Genomic DNA, 16150 nt, shown 5'->3' with positions numbered 1-16150 from the left:
ATTTCTGTGAGGTATAAAAAAGTCAGAGATCACTAGATCAAATATTTGGTACAGTTCGCCTTCATTAGTATGATTGAACTTGACCTAAGAAAGGGTGTCAGCCGAGGATACCAGCTGAAACAAACTTCAACATCAAAGCTGTAGAGCAAAGCAATGTGGTTTGATAAAATCTAAGTGTTAGAAAACAGCCAACAAATCTAAACGTGCACAGTGCGATTATTACACCTCTGACATTCTTCATTCAGATATGTCTCCTGCTACTCTTTACTTTTATGATAAAAGGAGCCGAAGCACGCAGGATATATATAATGTTTGTGACAAAGAAATAATAGCAAAAGTCAAATATTAGTAATAAAAGAACCAGAACCAAAGGGTGAGTCAAAAGTCAGGAACTACCTACAGTAAATACCTTATAAATGCTTACAGGTATGCCTCTGAAACCGGTAGGTTTCAGCTACCAGAGGGAGCACCTAGCGGGTGGCATAAAACAAGTTGATGCCAAAAACTGAAAATATCTTTCAATATTATAATATCCAAATTGGAACTACTTGCCTTAAGAACAAGATCACAAAAAAAACATAGAACAAGTGTAATAAAACAAGATTCGGGAGTTGTATTAGTATTTAGTCTAATGAACCATTCATTCATCAAGTTTTGTAGTATAAAACAAAGCTGTGCAATACTTTCAATCGACTTGCTTTGTGCCATTTTAAAATAGTCAGATGTTCTTCCTATACTCCTTAGCAATAAACTAAAGTTTATAGTATTTTGCTAAGGAGCAAGTAAAGAGCAATTGAATTTAAAATAATGTGATAAGTTTGAGTGAGACTGAATATATTCTTTGCCAAGGCTACACAGCTGTACATTCAGCCCATCAGTAGACAAAATGATGCCATGCTCCATCTGTTTCGGAACAAGTACCTTGTGTGGAGTTTATACAAGCCTAAGACGAAGAGGCCTGTGCCTCCCGGGCTACAGGATCTTGTAGCTGACTCTTACAATATGGCACACAGAGCTCAGAGACACAGAGACTGATTGAGGTTATAATGAGAGATCCAACATGACTGGAATGTTGGAGGAGACGTTCCTGCTTCATAGAACACTTACATCATAAATGGAACAAAAGATGATCTGGGGTTTGTATTGATTATTAAAAACATGTTTTACTGGCGGCCTCAGATATGTTACTGATGTTCACATTATATCTCAGTATCTGACTACGAAAGATAGACTTAGATGTAAACATAATCAACTGTTACACATTTAGAAAACCAGAGCACAGGAAGACATAGACAAAGCTGTAGAACCCAGAACATCTTTCGAAATCTTTTGGGTGCATTTTAAAATATCTTTGTATAAAGATATGTAAATAACAATGATTTCTGTAGGCAAGTTTTCATAACTATCTGAAAGCCTGGCACAAGTCAGCTTCCCTGATGGGCATTTCAAGGGTGTCTGCAGATCTAGAAATTGCTGGGGTTCTGGAATAATTTAATCATGTAAATAAACTGATTATACGAATTTAAGTCCCAAAGCATTTATTAATTCAATATATTGCTGCTAGTTTGAATTATTTGAAATAGAATATCACTGCATGTGATCTGAACATCTGCAATACTGCAATCTCACTGCATAAAAGGGTAACCATTATAATGCAATCTCACTACATACAATAATGGTAACCTGGACATCACTGCATACAATAATAGTACCCTGGATATCACTGCATATAATAATAGTAACCTGGACATCACTGCATATAATAATAGTACCCTGGATATCACTGCATATAATAATAGTAACCTGGACATCACTGCATATAATAATAGTAACCTGGACATCACTGCATATAATAATAGTAACCTGGACTGCACTGCATATAATAATAGTAACCTGGACATCACTGCATATAATAATAGTAACCTGGACATCACTGCGTACAATAATAGTAACCTGGACATCACTGCGTACAATAATAGTAACCTGGACATCACTGCATACAATAATAGTAACCTGGATATCACTGCATATAATAATAGTACGCTGGATATCACTGCATAAAATAATAGTAACCTGGACATCACTGCATATAATAATAGTAACCTGGATATCACTGCATATAATAATAGTAACCTGGACATCACTGCATATAATAATAGTAACCTGGACATCACTGCATATAATAATAGTAACCTGGACATCACTGCATATAATAATAGTAACCTGGACATCACTGCATATAATAATAGTAACCTGGACATCACTGCATATAATAATAGTAACCTGGACTGCACTGCATATAATAATAGTAACCTGGACATCACTGCATATAATAATAGTAACCTGGACATCACTGCGTACAATAATAGTAACCTGGACATCACTGCGTAAAATAATAGTAACCTGGACATCACTGCATACAATAATAGTAACCTGGACATCACTGCATATAATAATAGTACCCTGGATATCACTGCATATAATAATAGTAGCCTGGACATCACTTCATACAATATTAATAACCTGGACATCACTGCATACAATAATAGTCACCTGGACATCACTGCATATAATAATAGTAACCTGGGCATCACTGCATATAATAATAGTAACCTGGACATCACTGCATATAATAATAGTAACCTGGACATCACTGCATATAATAATAGTAAACTGGACATCACTGCATACAATAATAGTAACCTGGACATCACTGCATATAATAATAGTAACCTGGACATCACTGCATATAATAATAGTAACCTGGACATCACTGCATAGAATAATAGTAACCTGGACATCACAGCATACAATAATAGTAACCTGGACATCACTGCATATAATAATAGTAACCTGGGCATCACTGCATATAATAATAGTAACCTGGACATCACTGCATAGAATAATAGTAACCTGGACATCACTGCATACAATAATAGTAACCTGGACATCACTGCATATAATAATAGTACCCTGGATATCACTGCATATAAGAATAGTAACCTGGACATCACTGCATACAATAATAGTACCCTGGATATCACTGCATATAATAATAGTAACCTGGACATCACTGCATATAATAATAGTACCCTGGATATCACTGCATATAATAATAGTAACCTGGACATCACTGCATATAATAATAGTAACCTGGACATCACTGCATATAATAATAGTAACCTGGACATCACTGCATATAATAATAGTGACCTGGACATCACTGCATATAATATTAATAACCTGGACATCACTGCATATAATAATAGTAACCTGGACATCACTGCGTACAATAATAGTAACCTGGACATCACTGCATATAATAATAGTAACCTGGACATCACTGCATATAATAATAGTAACCTGGACATCACTGCATACAATAATAGTACCCTGGATATCACTGCATATAATAATAGTAACCTGGACATCACTGCATATAATAATAGTAACCTGGACATCACTGCATATAATATTAATAACCTGGACATCACTGCATATAATAATAGTAACCTGGACATCACTGTGTACAATAATAGTAACCTGGACATCACTGCATACAATAATAGTAACCTGGACATCACTGCATATAATAATAGTACCCTGGATATCACTGCATATAATAATAGTAGCCTGGACATCACTTCATACAATATTAATAACCTGGACATCACTGCATACAATAATAGTTACCTGGACATCACTGCATATAATAATAGTAACCTGGGCATCACTGCATATAATAATAGTAACGTGGACATCACTGCATAGAATAATAGTAACCTGGGCATCACTGCATATAATAATAGTAACCTGGGCATCACTGCATATTATAACAGTAAACTGGGCATCACTGCATATAATAATAGTAACCTGGGCATCACTGCATATTATAACAGTAAACTGGACATCACTTCATACAATATTAGTAACCTGGACGTCATTACATACAATAATAATACCCTGGACATCACTGCATATAATAATAGTAACCTGGACATCACTGCATATAATAATAGTAACCTGGACATCACTGCATATAATAATAGTACCCTGGATATCACTGCATATAATAATAGTAGCCTGGACATCACTTCATACAATATTAATAACCTGGACATCACTGCATACAATAATAGTCACCTGGACATCACTGCATATAATAATAGTAACCTGGGCATCACTGCATATTATAACAGTAAACTGGACATCACTTCATACAATATTAGTAACCTGGACGTCATTACATACAATAATAATACCCTGGACATCACTTTATACAATAATAGTACCCTCGACATCAATGCATAAAATAGTAACCTGGACATGACTGCATATTATAACAGTAACCTGGACATCACATCATTATAAATGGACACAGACGACAGGGGCTTCCCCTGGAGTGGAATCCCTGGTCACAGCATCGGCAACGCTGTGGACGGGGATTCCGATTCAGGGAATTCCGCTCCTTCAGGGAGCTACAGTGGTGCTATCTACAGGGGGGGCTATCTACAAGGGGGCTGTGTGGCACTACCTACAAAGGGGCTGTGTGGCACTACCTAAAAAGGGGCTGTGTGGCACTACCTAAAAAGGGTCTGTGTGGCACTACCTACAAGGGGGCTGAGTGGCACTACCTACCAGGAGGCTGTGTGGCACGACCTACAAGGGGGCTGTGTGGCACTACCTATAAGGGGGCTGTGGCACTACCTACAAGGGGGCTGTGTGGCACTACCTACAAGGGGGCTGTGTGGCACTACCTACAGGGGGCCGTGTGGCACTCCCTACAGGGGGCTGTGTGGCACTACCTACAGGGGGCTGTGTGGCACTACCTACAAGGGGGCTGTGTGGCACTACCTTCAAGGGGGCTGTGTGACACTACCTATAGGGGGCTGTGTTGAACTACCTACAAGGGGGCTATGTGGCAGTATCTACAGGGGGCTGTGTGGACATCACTTTACATAATTATAGCACCCTTGACATTACTGCATATAATAATAGTACCCTGGACATCACTGGATACAATATTAGTAACCTGGACATCACTGCATACAATAATAGTACCCAGGACATCACTGCATATAATAATAGCAACCGAAACATACAGTAGCTGCAAACAATAATATAAACCTGGACATCACTGCATACAATAATAGAAAACTGGACATCACTGCGTTTAATAATAGTAAGCTGGATATCACTACACGTAATAATAGTACCCTAGATATCACTGCTTATAATAATAGTAAGCTGAACATTGCACTGAATATATAATAATAGTAACCAGGACATTAGTACATTCAATATTAGAAACCTAGACATCACAACATAATAGTAGAATGAACATCACTGCATACAATAATTCTAACCTGGCTTGCACTGCATATAATAATAGTAACCTGGACATCAGGGGCGTAGCTAAAGGCTCATGGTACCAGTGCAAATGTCCTTCTTGGCCCCCCCAACTTCTTCTCATGGCCGATGCCCCACAGCTTTCAACTGCATCGCTGGGTCTACTAAGTGATCCACTGATGCAGCACTAGCAGCCAAGAGCGTCGCTAAGGTCTTAAAACGTCAGGGGCAATAGCCCCAAAACATATGTTGTCCCCCCAAAAAAATGTGAGCGCATGAATGTGTATAAATAAATATATTAGTATATATATATATATATATATATATATATATATATATATATGTATATATATAGGAGACAGCATATCTATAGCACTACGACCCTATAGCTATGCATAGGATTAGATACAGTGGCTCAGTACACTTTATCACATATGATAGGCTAAGATATAGGGCCCACCTCACTGACATTGCAGCTCCAGTGCTGGACCCAGGAAAGGTAAGTATAATAATTGTTTTGCTTTTTTATGTGTTACTAATTTCTTTTGTGTGTTTGTATTTTTTTTACACGTTCGGTTGTTGAACTTCGGATTCGAGGACTACTTCGATGACGGTACTTTTTTTATTCTCAATAAAATGGTTAACAGGGATTGTGTGTTTTTTTTTATTTCAATAAAATATTTTTTTATGTCCTTGTATTTGTTTTAAAATTTATTACTACCGCCTTAGTAATGTCTGCTGCCCAGTTTGCCCCCCTAACCGCGGCCCTGTAGCCGCAATTGCGACCGCTGCGACCCCTGTAGCTACGCCACTGCTGGACATTACTGCATTCAATATTAGTAACCTGGACATCACTGCAGACAATAATAGTAACCTGTACATTACTGTATACAATATTAGTAACCTGGACATCACTGAAGATAATAATAGTAGCCTCAACATCACTGCCTACAATAATTCTAACCTGGATGGCACTGCATATAATAATAGTAACCTAGATATTACTGCATTCAATATGAGTAGCCTGGAAATCACTGCATACAATAATAGTACCCTGGACATCACTACACATAATAATAGTAACCTGGACTGCACTGCATATAATAATAGTAACCTCGACAACACTGCATATAATAAAAGTAACTTGGATATCACTGTATATGATAATAGTAACCTGGACATCGCTGCATATAATAATAGTAACCTGTACATCACTGCATATAATAATAGTAACCTGGACTGCACTGCATATAATAATAGTAACCTCGACATCACTGCATATAGTAATAGTAATCTGTACATCACTGCATATAATAATAGTAACCTGGACATCACTGCATATAATAATAGTAACCTGGACATCACTGCATATAATAATAGTAACCTTGAGATCACTTCATATAATATTAATAATCTGGACATCACTGCATATAATAATAGTAACCTGGACAGCACTGCATATAAGAATAGTAACCTGGACATCACTGCATATAATAATAGTAACCTGGACATCACTACACATAATAATAGTAACCTGGACATCACTGCATACAATAATAGTAACCTGGACATCACTGCATATAATAATAGTAACCTGGACATCACTGCATATAATAATAGTAACCTGGACATCACTGCATATAATAATAGTAACCTGGACATCACTGCATATAATAATAGTAACCTGGACATCACTGCATCTAATAATAGTAACCTGGACATCACTGCATATAATAATAGTAACCTGGACATCACTGCATACAATAATAGTAACCTGGACATCACTGCATATAATAATAGTAACCTGGACATCACTGCATATAATAATAGTAACCTGGACATCACTGCATATAATAATAGTAACCTGGACATCACTGCATATAATAATAGTAACCTGGACATCACTACACATAATAATAGTAACCTGGACATCACTGCATATAATAATAGTAACCTGGACATCACTGCATATAATAATAGTAACCTGGACATCACTGCATACAATAATAGTAACCTGGACATCACTGCATATAATAATAGTAACCTGGACATCACTGCATATAATAATAGTAACCTGGACATCACGGCATATAATAATAGTAAACTGGACATCACTGCATATAATAATAGTAACCTGGACTGCACTGCATATAATAATAGTAACCTGGACATCACTGCATAGAATAATAGTAACCTGGACATCACGGCATATAATAATAGTAAACTGGACATCACTACACATAATAATACTAACCTGGACATCACTGCATATAATAATAGTAACCTGGACTGCACTGCATATAATAATAGTAACCTGGACATCACTGCATATAATAATAGTAACCTGGACATCACTGCATATAATAATAGTAACCTGGACATCACTGCATATAATAATAGTAACCTGGACATCAATGGATAAAATAGTAACATGGACATCACTGCATATAAGAAATAGTAACCTGGACATCACTGTATATAATAATAGTAACCTGGACATCACTGCATATAATAATAGTAACCTGGACATCACTGCATATAATAATAGTAACCTGGACATCACTGCATATAATAATAGTAACTGGACATCACTGCATATAATAATAGTACCCTGGATATCACTGCATATAATAATAGCAACCTGGACATCACTGCATATAATAATAGTAACCTGGACATCACTGCATATAATAATAGTAACCTGGACATCACTGCATACAATAATAGTACCCTGGACATCAATGGATAAAATAGTAACATGGACATCACTGCATATAATAAATAGTAACCTGGACATCACTGTATATAATAATAGTAACCTGGACATCACTACATATAATAATAGTAACCTGGATATCACTGCACATAATAATAGTAACCTGGACATCACTGCATATAATAATAGTAACCTGGACATCACTGCGTACAATAATAGTAACCTGGACATCACTGCATATAATAATAGTAACCTGGACATCACTGCATATAATAATAGTAACCTGGACATCACTGCATATAATAATAGTACCCTGGATATCACTGTATACAATAATAGTAACCTGGATATCACTGCATGTAATAATAGTAACCTGGACATCACTGCATACAATAATAGTACCCTGGATATCACTGCATATAATAATAGTAACCTGGACATCACTTCATATAATAATAGTAACCTGGACATCACTGCATATAATAATAGTAACCTGGACATCACTGCATATAATAATAGTAACCTGGACATCAATGGATAAAATAGTAACATGGACATCACTGCATATAATAATAGTAACCTGGACATCACTGCATATAATAATAGTAACCTGGACATCACTGCATACAATAATAGTAACCTGGACATCAATGGATAAAATAGTAACATGGACATCACTGCATATAATAAATAGTAAGCTGGACATCACTGTATATAATAATAGTAACCTGGACATCACTACATATAATAATAGTAACCTGGACATCACTGCATATAATAATAGTAACCTGGACATCACTGCATATAATAATAGTAACCTGGACATCACTGCATATAATAATAGTAACCTGGACTGCACTGCATATAATAATAGTAACCTGGACATCACTGCATATAATAATAGTAACCTGGACATCACTGCGTACAATAATAGTAACCTGGACATCACTGCGTACAATAATAGTAACCTGGACATCACTGCATACAATAATAGTAACCTGGATATCACTGCATATAATAATAGTACGCTGGATATCACTGCATAAAATAATAGTAACCTGGACATCACTGCATATAATAATAGTAACCTGGATATCACTGCATATAATAATAGTAACCTGGACATCACTGCATATAATAATAGTAACCTGGACATCACTGCATATAATAATAGTAACCTGGACATCACTGCATATAATAATAGTAACCTGGACATCACTGCATATAATAATAGTAACCTGGACATCACTGCATATAATAATAGTAACCTGGACTGCACTGCATATAATAATAGTAACCTGGACATCACTGCATATAATAATAGTAACCTGGACATCACTGCGTACAATAATAGTAACCTGGACATCACTGCGTAAAATAATAGTAACCTGGACATCACTGCATACAATAATAGTAACCTGGACATCACTGCATATAATAATAGTACCCTGGATATCACTGCATATAATAATAGTAGCCTGGACATCACTTCATACAATATTAATAACCTGGACATCACTGCATACAATAATAGTCACCTGGACATCACTGCATATAATAATAGTAACCTGGGCATCACTGCATATAATAATAGTAACCTGGACATCACTGCATATAATAATAGTAACCTGGACATCACTGCATATAATAATAGTAAACTGGACATCACTGCATACAATAATAGTAACCTGGACATCACTGCATATAATAATAGTAACCTGGACATCACTGCATATAATAATAGTAACCTGGACTGCACTGCATATAATAATAGTAACCTGGACATCACTGCATAGAATAATAGTAACCTGGACATCACGGCATATAATAATAGTAAACTGGACATCACTACACATAATAATACTAACCTGGACATCACTGCATATAATAATAGTAACCTGGACTGCACTGCATATAATAATAGTAACCTGGACATCACTGCATATAATAATAGTAACCTGGACATCACTGCATATAATAATAGTAACCTGGACATCACTGCATATAATAATAGTAACCTGGACATCAATGGATAAAATAGTAACATGGACATCACTGCATATAAGAAATAGTAACCTGGACATCACTGTATATAATAATAGTAACCTGGACATCACTGCATATAATAATAGTAACCTGGACATCACTGCATATAATAATAGTAACCTGGACATCACTGCATATAATAATAGTAACTGGACATCACTGCATATAATAATAGTACCCTGGATATCACTGCATATAATAATAGCAACCTGGACATCACTGCATATAATAATAGTAACCTGGACATCACTGCATATAATAATAGTAACCTGGACATCACTGCATACAATAATAGTACCCTGGACATCAATGGATAAAATAGTAACATGGACATCACTGCATATAATAAATAGTAACCTGGACATCACTGTATATAATAATAGTAACCTGGACATCACTACATATAATAATAGTAACCTGGATATCACTGCACATAATAATAGTAACCTGGACATCACTGCATATAATAATAGTAACCTGGACATCACTGCGTACAATAATAGTAACCTGGACATCACTGCATATAATAATAGTAACCTGGACATCACTGCATATAATAATAGTAACCTGGACATCACTGCATATAATAATAGTACCCTGGATATCACTGTATACAATAATAGTAACCTGGATATCACTGCATGTAATAATAGTAACCTGGACATCACTGCATACAATAATAGTACCCTGGATATCACTGCATATAATAATAGTAACCTGGACATCACTTCATATAATAATAGTAACCTGGACATCACTGCATATAATAATAGTAACCTGGACATCACTGCATATAATAATAGTAACCTGGACATCAATGGATAAAATAGTAACATGGACATCACTGCATATAATAATAGTAACCTGGACATCACTGCATATAATAATAGTAACCTGGACATCACTGCATACAATAATAGTAACCTGGACATCAATGGATAAAATAGTAACATGGACATCACTGCATATAATAAATAGTAAGCTGGACATCACTGTATATAATAATAGTAACCTGGACATCACTACATATAATAATAGTAACCTGGACATCACTGCATATAATAATAGTAACCTGGACATCACTGCATATAATAATAGTAACCTGGACATCACTGCATATAATAATAGTACCCTGGATATCACTGTATACAATAATAGTACCCTGGACATCACTACATATAATAATAGTAACCTGGACATCACTACATATAATAATAGTAACCTGGACATCACTGCATATAATAATAGTACCCTGGACATCACTACATGTAATAATAGTAACCTGGACATCACTACATATAATAATAGTAACCTGGACATCACTGCATATAATAATAGTAACCTGGACATCACTGCATACAAAAATAGTAAACTGGACATCACTGCATACAAAAATAAACCAGACATCATTACATACAATAATAATAATTTGGACATTACTGCATCCATGGATGGTAGACCGGATATCCAGTATAATGCCTATAATAGCTTCTACAGCCTTATAACAAAACCTTAAATATACTGTACATTTAATACTACTGCAAGCTAAGACTCTGTTTACACTAATATCTGTTTTGTCACTTTTACTAAAAAACATAGGGCAACATCCCAAATAATTTCAATCAGATTTTTGTTTTCAGTAGTCACCTTTCCATCTTGTTTTCATTGTTTTTGGTAGACAAAAAAAATGTAGCCTGTATCCCTGCGTTAATTTTTGTCTTTGTTCTGCTCCATCATAGAAGCAATAAAGCAAAAATAAAATGGAATCAGCGGATCAGTCCCTAGATGGACACCAATGGCACCCGATGAAACCCATTGACTTTAACGGGTTCCGTCAGGTTTCCGTCATAATGTCCATTGCTTTGGCGGACAGAAATGCGCAGAGTGCATCGCTCTATATCGTCCAGCATTTTTCAACAGATCTTCAACGGAGGCTTATAATGGAGCCTTCAACGCAGATATGAAACTAGCCTTACCAGTAAAGATCTAAAATGGAAATATTCTATTAAAAACAATGATGTCTGTTAGGATCCGCCATGCTTCCGTTATGCTGAAATTTGAGACAGCCTGCATTGTGCCCATAGAACAGCAGACACAGGCTATCATAAATGATTCTGAACACATGAATTTGACGGATTTGATGTTTATGCAATTACTTAAAACGAACGGTCAGCTTCTTCTATGCATTCTGCACACATGTTAAATCTGAACACTTCTGCATTATTGAAACCTAATTTTAAAGATCCTGTTTTCATGTATTGAAAATATTCAAAAGGTAAAAGTTCACTCAAATAAGATTAGTAAAAGTTACTACAATTACTAACGTCCTTCACCACCGAACGTGAGACTGAAACGTGTCGTGATCGGGCTTGGAATTCACAGGATAAACACAATGATACTAATCATTACACCTATAGTATTGGAATGGTCGGATATCATAAATGGAAATTAGACAATGGTCGATGTTTGGTCATAATTGTGTTATTCTGACTTGTAGTTTACAATCTGACACATCGTCAACAAGAATTGTGAAGCAGTTACATAATGTGGATCTTCAAGATCAAGAAAATCATTGGCATCCTTATGATACATCATTTTGTTTATGATACAATCATATAAAAATAAATATTGCATTGTTTAATTGTTTATCATTTGTAACAAAACTTGTTTTTCCTCCAGTGGAACATTGTCTCAGAATCCACACTTATTAACTCGTTTTTCCCTATCCTCCCCCTGAAAGGCTGTCAGGGTTTGCTTTTTTTTTATCACAGAGGTATTAAAGTCCACACTGAGTTCTCTCATTGTCTGCACTGAAGCTAAGCAAACTTCCCAAAGTATGTCCACCTAGGGAATCTGTCATGTACTAGATACAATTCTGCACATTCCTCAGTGGTATGCTGCACTCCATAGTGAAAATAAGCTGGGCTTTCAGCTCTGTGCAATATGTGGGAAAACTGGCACAAGTTTCTAGCTCAGACTCCTGAAAGCATCAGGAAAGTGTCACCACCTGCAGCTGCTCACCAGCCAATGCCCACTAGCTCTGGTACAATGGACTGGCATCCTGCTGCCACTCCACTGAGCTGAGTACTGTATAGCCCTGGATCATGTGTATGTCCCCTGCCATTGATCAGACCTGATACACCAAAGAATATATTGACAAAGTTAGATTTACCTGTTTGGCTCTGCCAATTCATCAATAATGGCAGTACTCAGTGGCATAAAACCAATTCACAAAAACATTCTCCACTTCCTTACCCACAAATTAACCAACTAAGTTCTGCAAAGATCCAGAAACCCAAGTGTATAATTCTAATAGACATGCACATGGCAGGGTTAGAGACTACATCCAGGCTAGCAGGGTTCACCCCAGATGCAGCACAATCCCCGAGGGTAAGTTGATATAGTCATGTATACTGGGGTACAGCCTATGTGCCCATGCCTTTGGCTGGCATGACAGTACTACCCCCATTATGCTCTGTCAGAAGGTAAGCTGGGACTTGCAGTTCTACAAGGATTGTGTTCTGCTCTATGGGGTTTGCGGCATTAGAATAAGTAACATTTCTAGTTGTGTCCCAAGATATTTTCACCTCAGGGGCTTATATATTCTATAACCTATGGATTTACCAGTTTACCCAGACGGGCACGGCAGGGATAAGCCCAATGAAGGGGTGCCCAATGTGTCTTTTGGGGGTGACAGCACAGCATAAAGTGTATTGCACCACAGTCAGTAGAAAAGTTGTGCAGCTAGTAATGCAGATGAAACAAGCGGTGGCATACCTTTCCCATGTTGATGTATCCATACTTGCTAGCTATCCTGTCGGCTTCCGGGGCTCCCCCTTTTATCCTCACAGCCCAGTGGTTGGTGTATATACGAGCCCAGCATACAGGTACAAGAACCCCCAGCAGGACGAAGAGCAGAGACCCGGCAGGCAGCAGTTTACCAGCCATGATATGCCCTGCTGTCCCTGAAGACAAGGTCCCCTGCTCCTGACCTCAGAGAGGGGGTGACGCACTCAGACAGGTGAGGGCGCACTTCTGGAGATTCCGCGGTCAGCCCAGCAGATAGTAGTGAAAAGTTCCCAGGCACTTGGAGAGCCCCCTGCTTGTCTCCTCACTTTGGGATTACCCTGCACTTTGACTCTAGGCTCCTGCTGCCAAGTGCTAATCTGGATGTCCTCCTTCTTGTGAGTCTCCAGTGCTACACTATGCCAGGGTGACAATGCTCTGCCCTCCTCACACGCTGCTGGTACCTGAATGTGGAGTGTGAGTGCACACAGCAGATCACTGCATTACTGACTGCCCCCCTCCTGCTCTCCTCCCGTCCGAAACCAACAGTACCCAGATGGAAGAGAGAGGCGGAGGCTGCAAGCTCAATATCCCTCCTACTCCTTCTACTATCCTACCCACCCCCTGCCACTCACACACTCGCTGCACGGAGATGCCCTCACCTAGCAGTGGGGTACAAGAGGGCAATGTGCGGGTGGTAACCTCTCAGGCACGGGCTACCATCAACCGACACATGTCAACATTTCCCTCAGGTCCAAGAGTATCACAAACCATATACCCCTATATTCTGTCTGTTTCTCTATCTATCTATCTATCTATCTATCTATCTATCTATCTATCTATCTATCTATCTATCTATCTATCTATCTATCTATCTATCTATCTATCTATCATCTATCTATCTATCTCATATCTATCTATCTATCTATCTATCTATCTATCTATCTATCTATCTATCTATCTATCTATCTATCTATCTATCTATCTATCTATCTATCTATCTATCTATCTATCTATCTCATATCTATCTATCTATCTATCTATCTATCTATCTATCTATCTATCTATCTATCTATCTATCTATCTATCTATCTATCTATCTATCTATCTATCTCATATCTATCTATCTATCTATCTATCTATCTATCTATCTATCTATCTATCTATCTATCTATCTATCTATCTATCTATCTATCATCTATCTATCTATCTATCTATCTATCTATCTATCTATCTATCTATTATCTATCTATCTATGTATCTATCTATCTATCTATCTATCTATCTATCTATCTATCTATCTATCTATCTATCTATCTATCTATCTATCTATCTATCTATCTCATATCTATCTATCTATCTATCTATCTATCTATCTATCTATCTATCTATCTATCTATCATCTATCTATCTATCTATCTATCTATCTATCTATCTATCTATCTATCTATCTATCTATCTATCTATCTATCTATCTATCTAATATCTATCTATCTATGTATCTATCTATCTATCTATCTATCTATCTATCTATCTATCTATCTATCTATCTATCTATCTATCTATCTATCTATCTATCTATCCTAAATATCTCTAAATTTGTTTATCCAGAGCTAAACTGATGTCCCAATGTTTGAATCTTTGTCTCCATCCCATTGTTTGTAAGGTGGAAGCAGGATATCCTGAGTCATAAGCGTGTACACATCATTATAATATAAAGATGTCCTGCGTGATCAATTTTCTATATTTTTTGTGGATGTCTTTCCCCACATTTTTCAGTTTGTAATACATTCACTCACTTTAGCATTAAAATTGAGCTATTTAAGATTCTCTATGTAGTGGTGACAGAACTGAGCATGTCTAGTACTCCAACTTCCTAATATATATTCTGTTAAAACGTGGTCCTAGAATTGGGACTTAGAGGACCATGACTGCATGATTCATTGGCTAATGAGGATACATATAGGGCTTTCTATAGACATGTTTTTTTTGCACAAAATATCTGTGATCAATATGGTCAGTAGGCCAGTTCTCCAAATTCATATAAAATTGTGGCTCACAAGAAAGTATATGATTGATCATGGCGGTCTTAGCATGAACGCTCTAGTGAAAATAATCCATGTTCTTTGGCCCTCAGAATTATTGAAAACTTCTTGAGTATTCCTTTTGAGACTGCAATGATAATATCCCTCATGTATAGATATAAGTGGAAGCAGTAATAGTGAGAACACGTCGGTCTTGCAATTTATCTTT

The 16150-nt window shown here is 36.8% G+C and overlaps 1 protein-coding gene across 3 annotated transcripts in view; it reads right to left on the bottom strand.

Annotated features, from left to right (window-relative positions):
- PCSK5 (proprotein convertase subtilisin/kexin type 5) overlaps window positions 1-14452 on the bottom strand; it is a 448720-nt gene extending 434268 nt beyond the window's left edge. The window contains exon 1 of one of the 3 annotated variants that reach the window (XM_075828207.1): window positions 13889-14452. In XM_075828207.1, coding sequence (XP_075684322.1) covers window positions 13889-14059 — 171 coding nt within the window. In that variant the 5' untranslated portion in view covers window positions 14060-14452. The remainder of the gene's footprint in view (window positions 1-13888) is intronic. The other 2 variants (XM_075828203.1, XM_075828198.1) reach the window with 2 other exon arrangements.
- Window positions 14453-16150: the final 1698 nt, after the last annotated feature.

The sequence above is a fragment of the Rhinoderma darwinii genome, chromosome 1, assembly GCF_050947455.1.
Source record: "Rhinoderma darwinii isolate aRhiDar2 chromosome 1, aRhiDar2.hap1, whole genome shotgun sequence".
NCBI classification, from domain to species: domain Eukaryota; kingdom Metazoa; phylum Chordata; class Amphibia; order Anura; family Rhinodermatidae; genus Rhinoderma; species Rhinoderma darwinii.
Note: the sequence above shows the minus strand (reverse complement) of the source record. Positions and strands in the feature narration are given on the sequence as shown.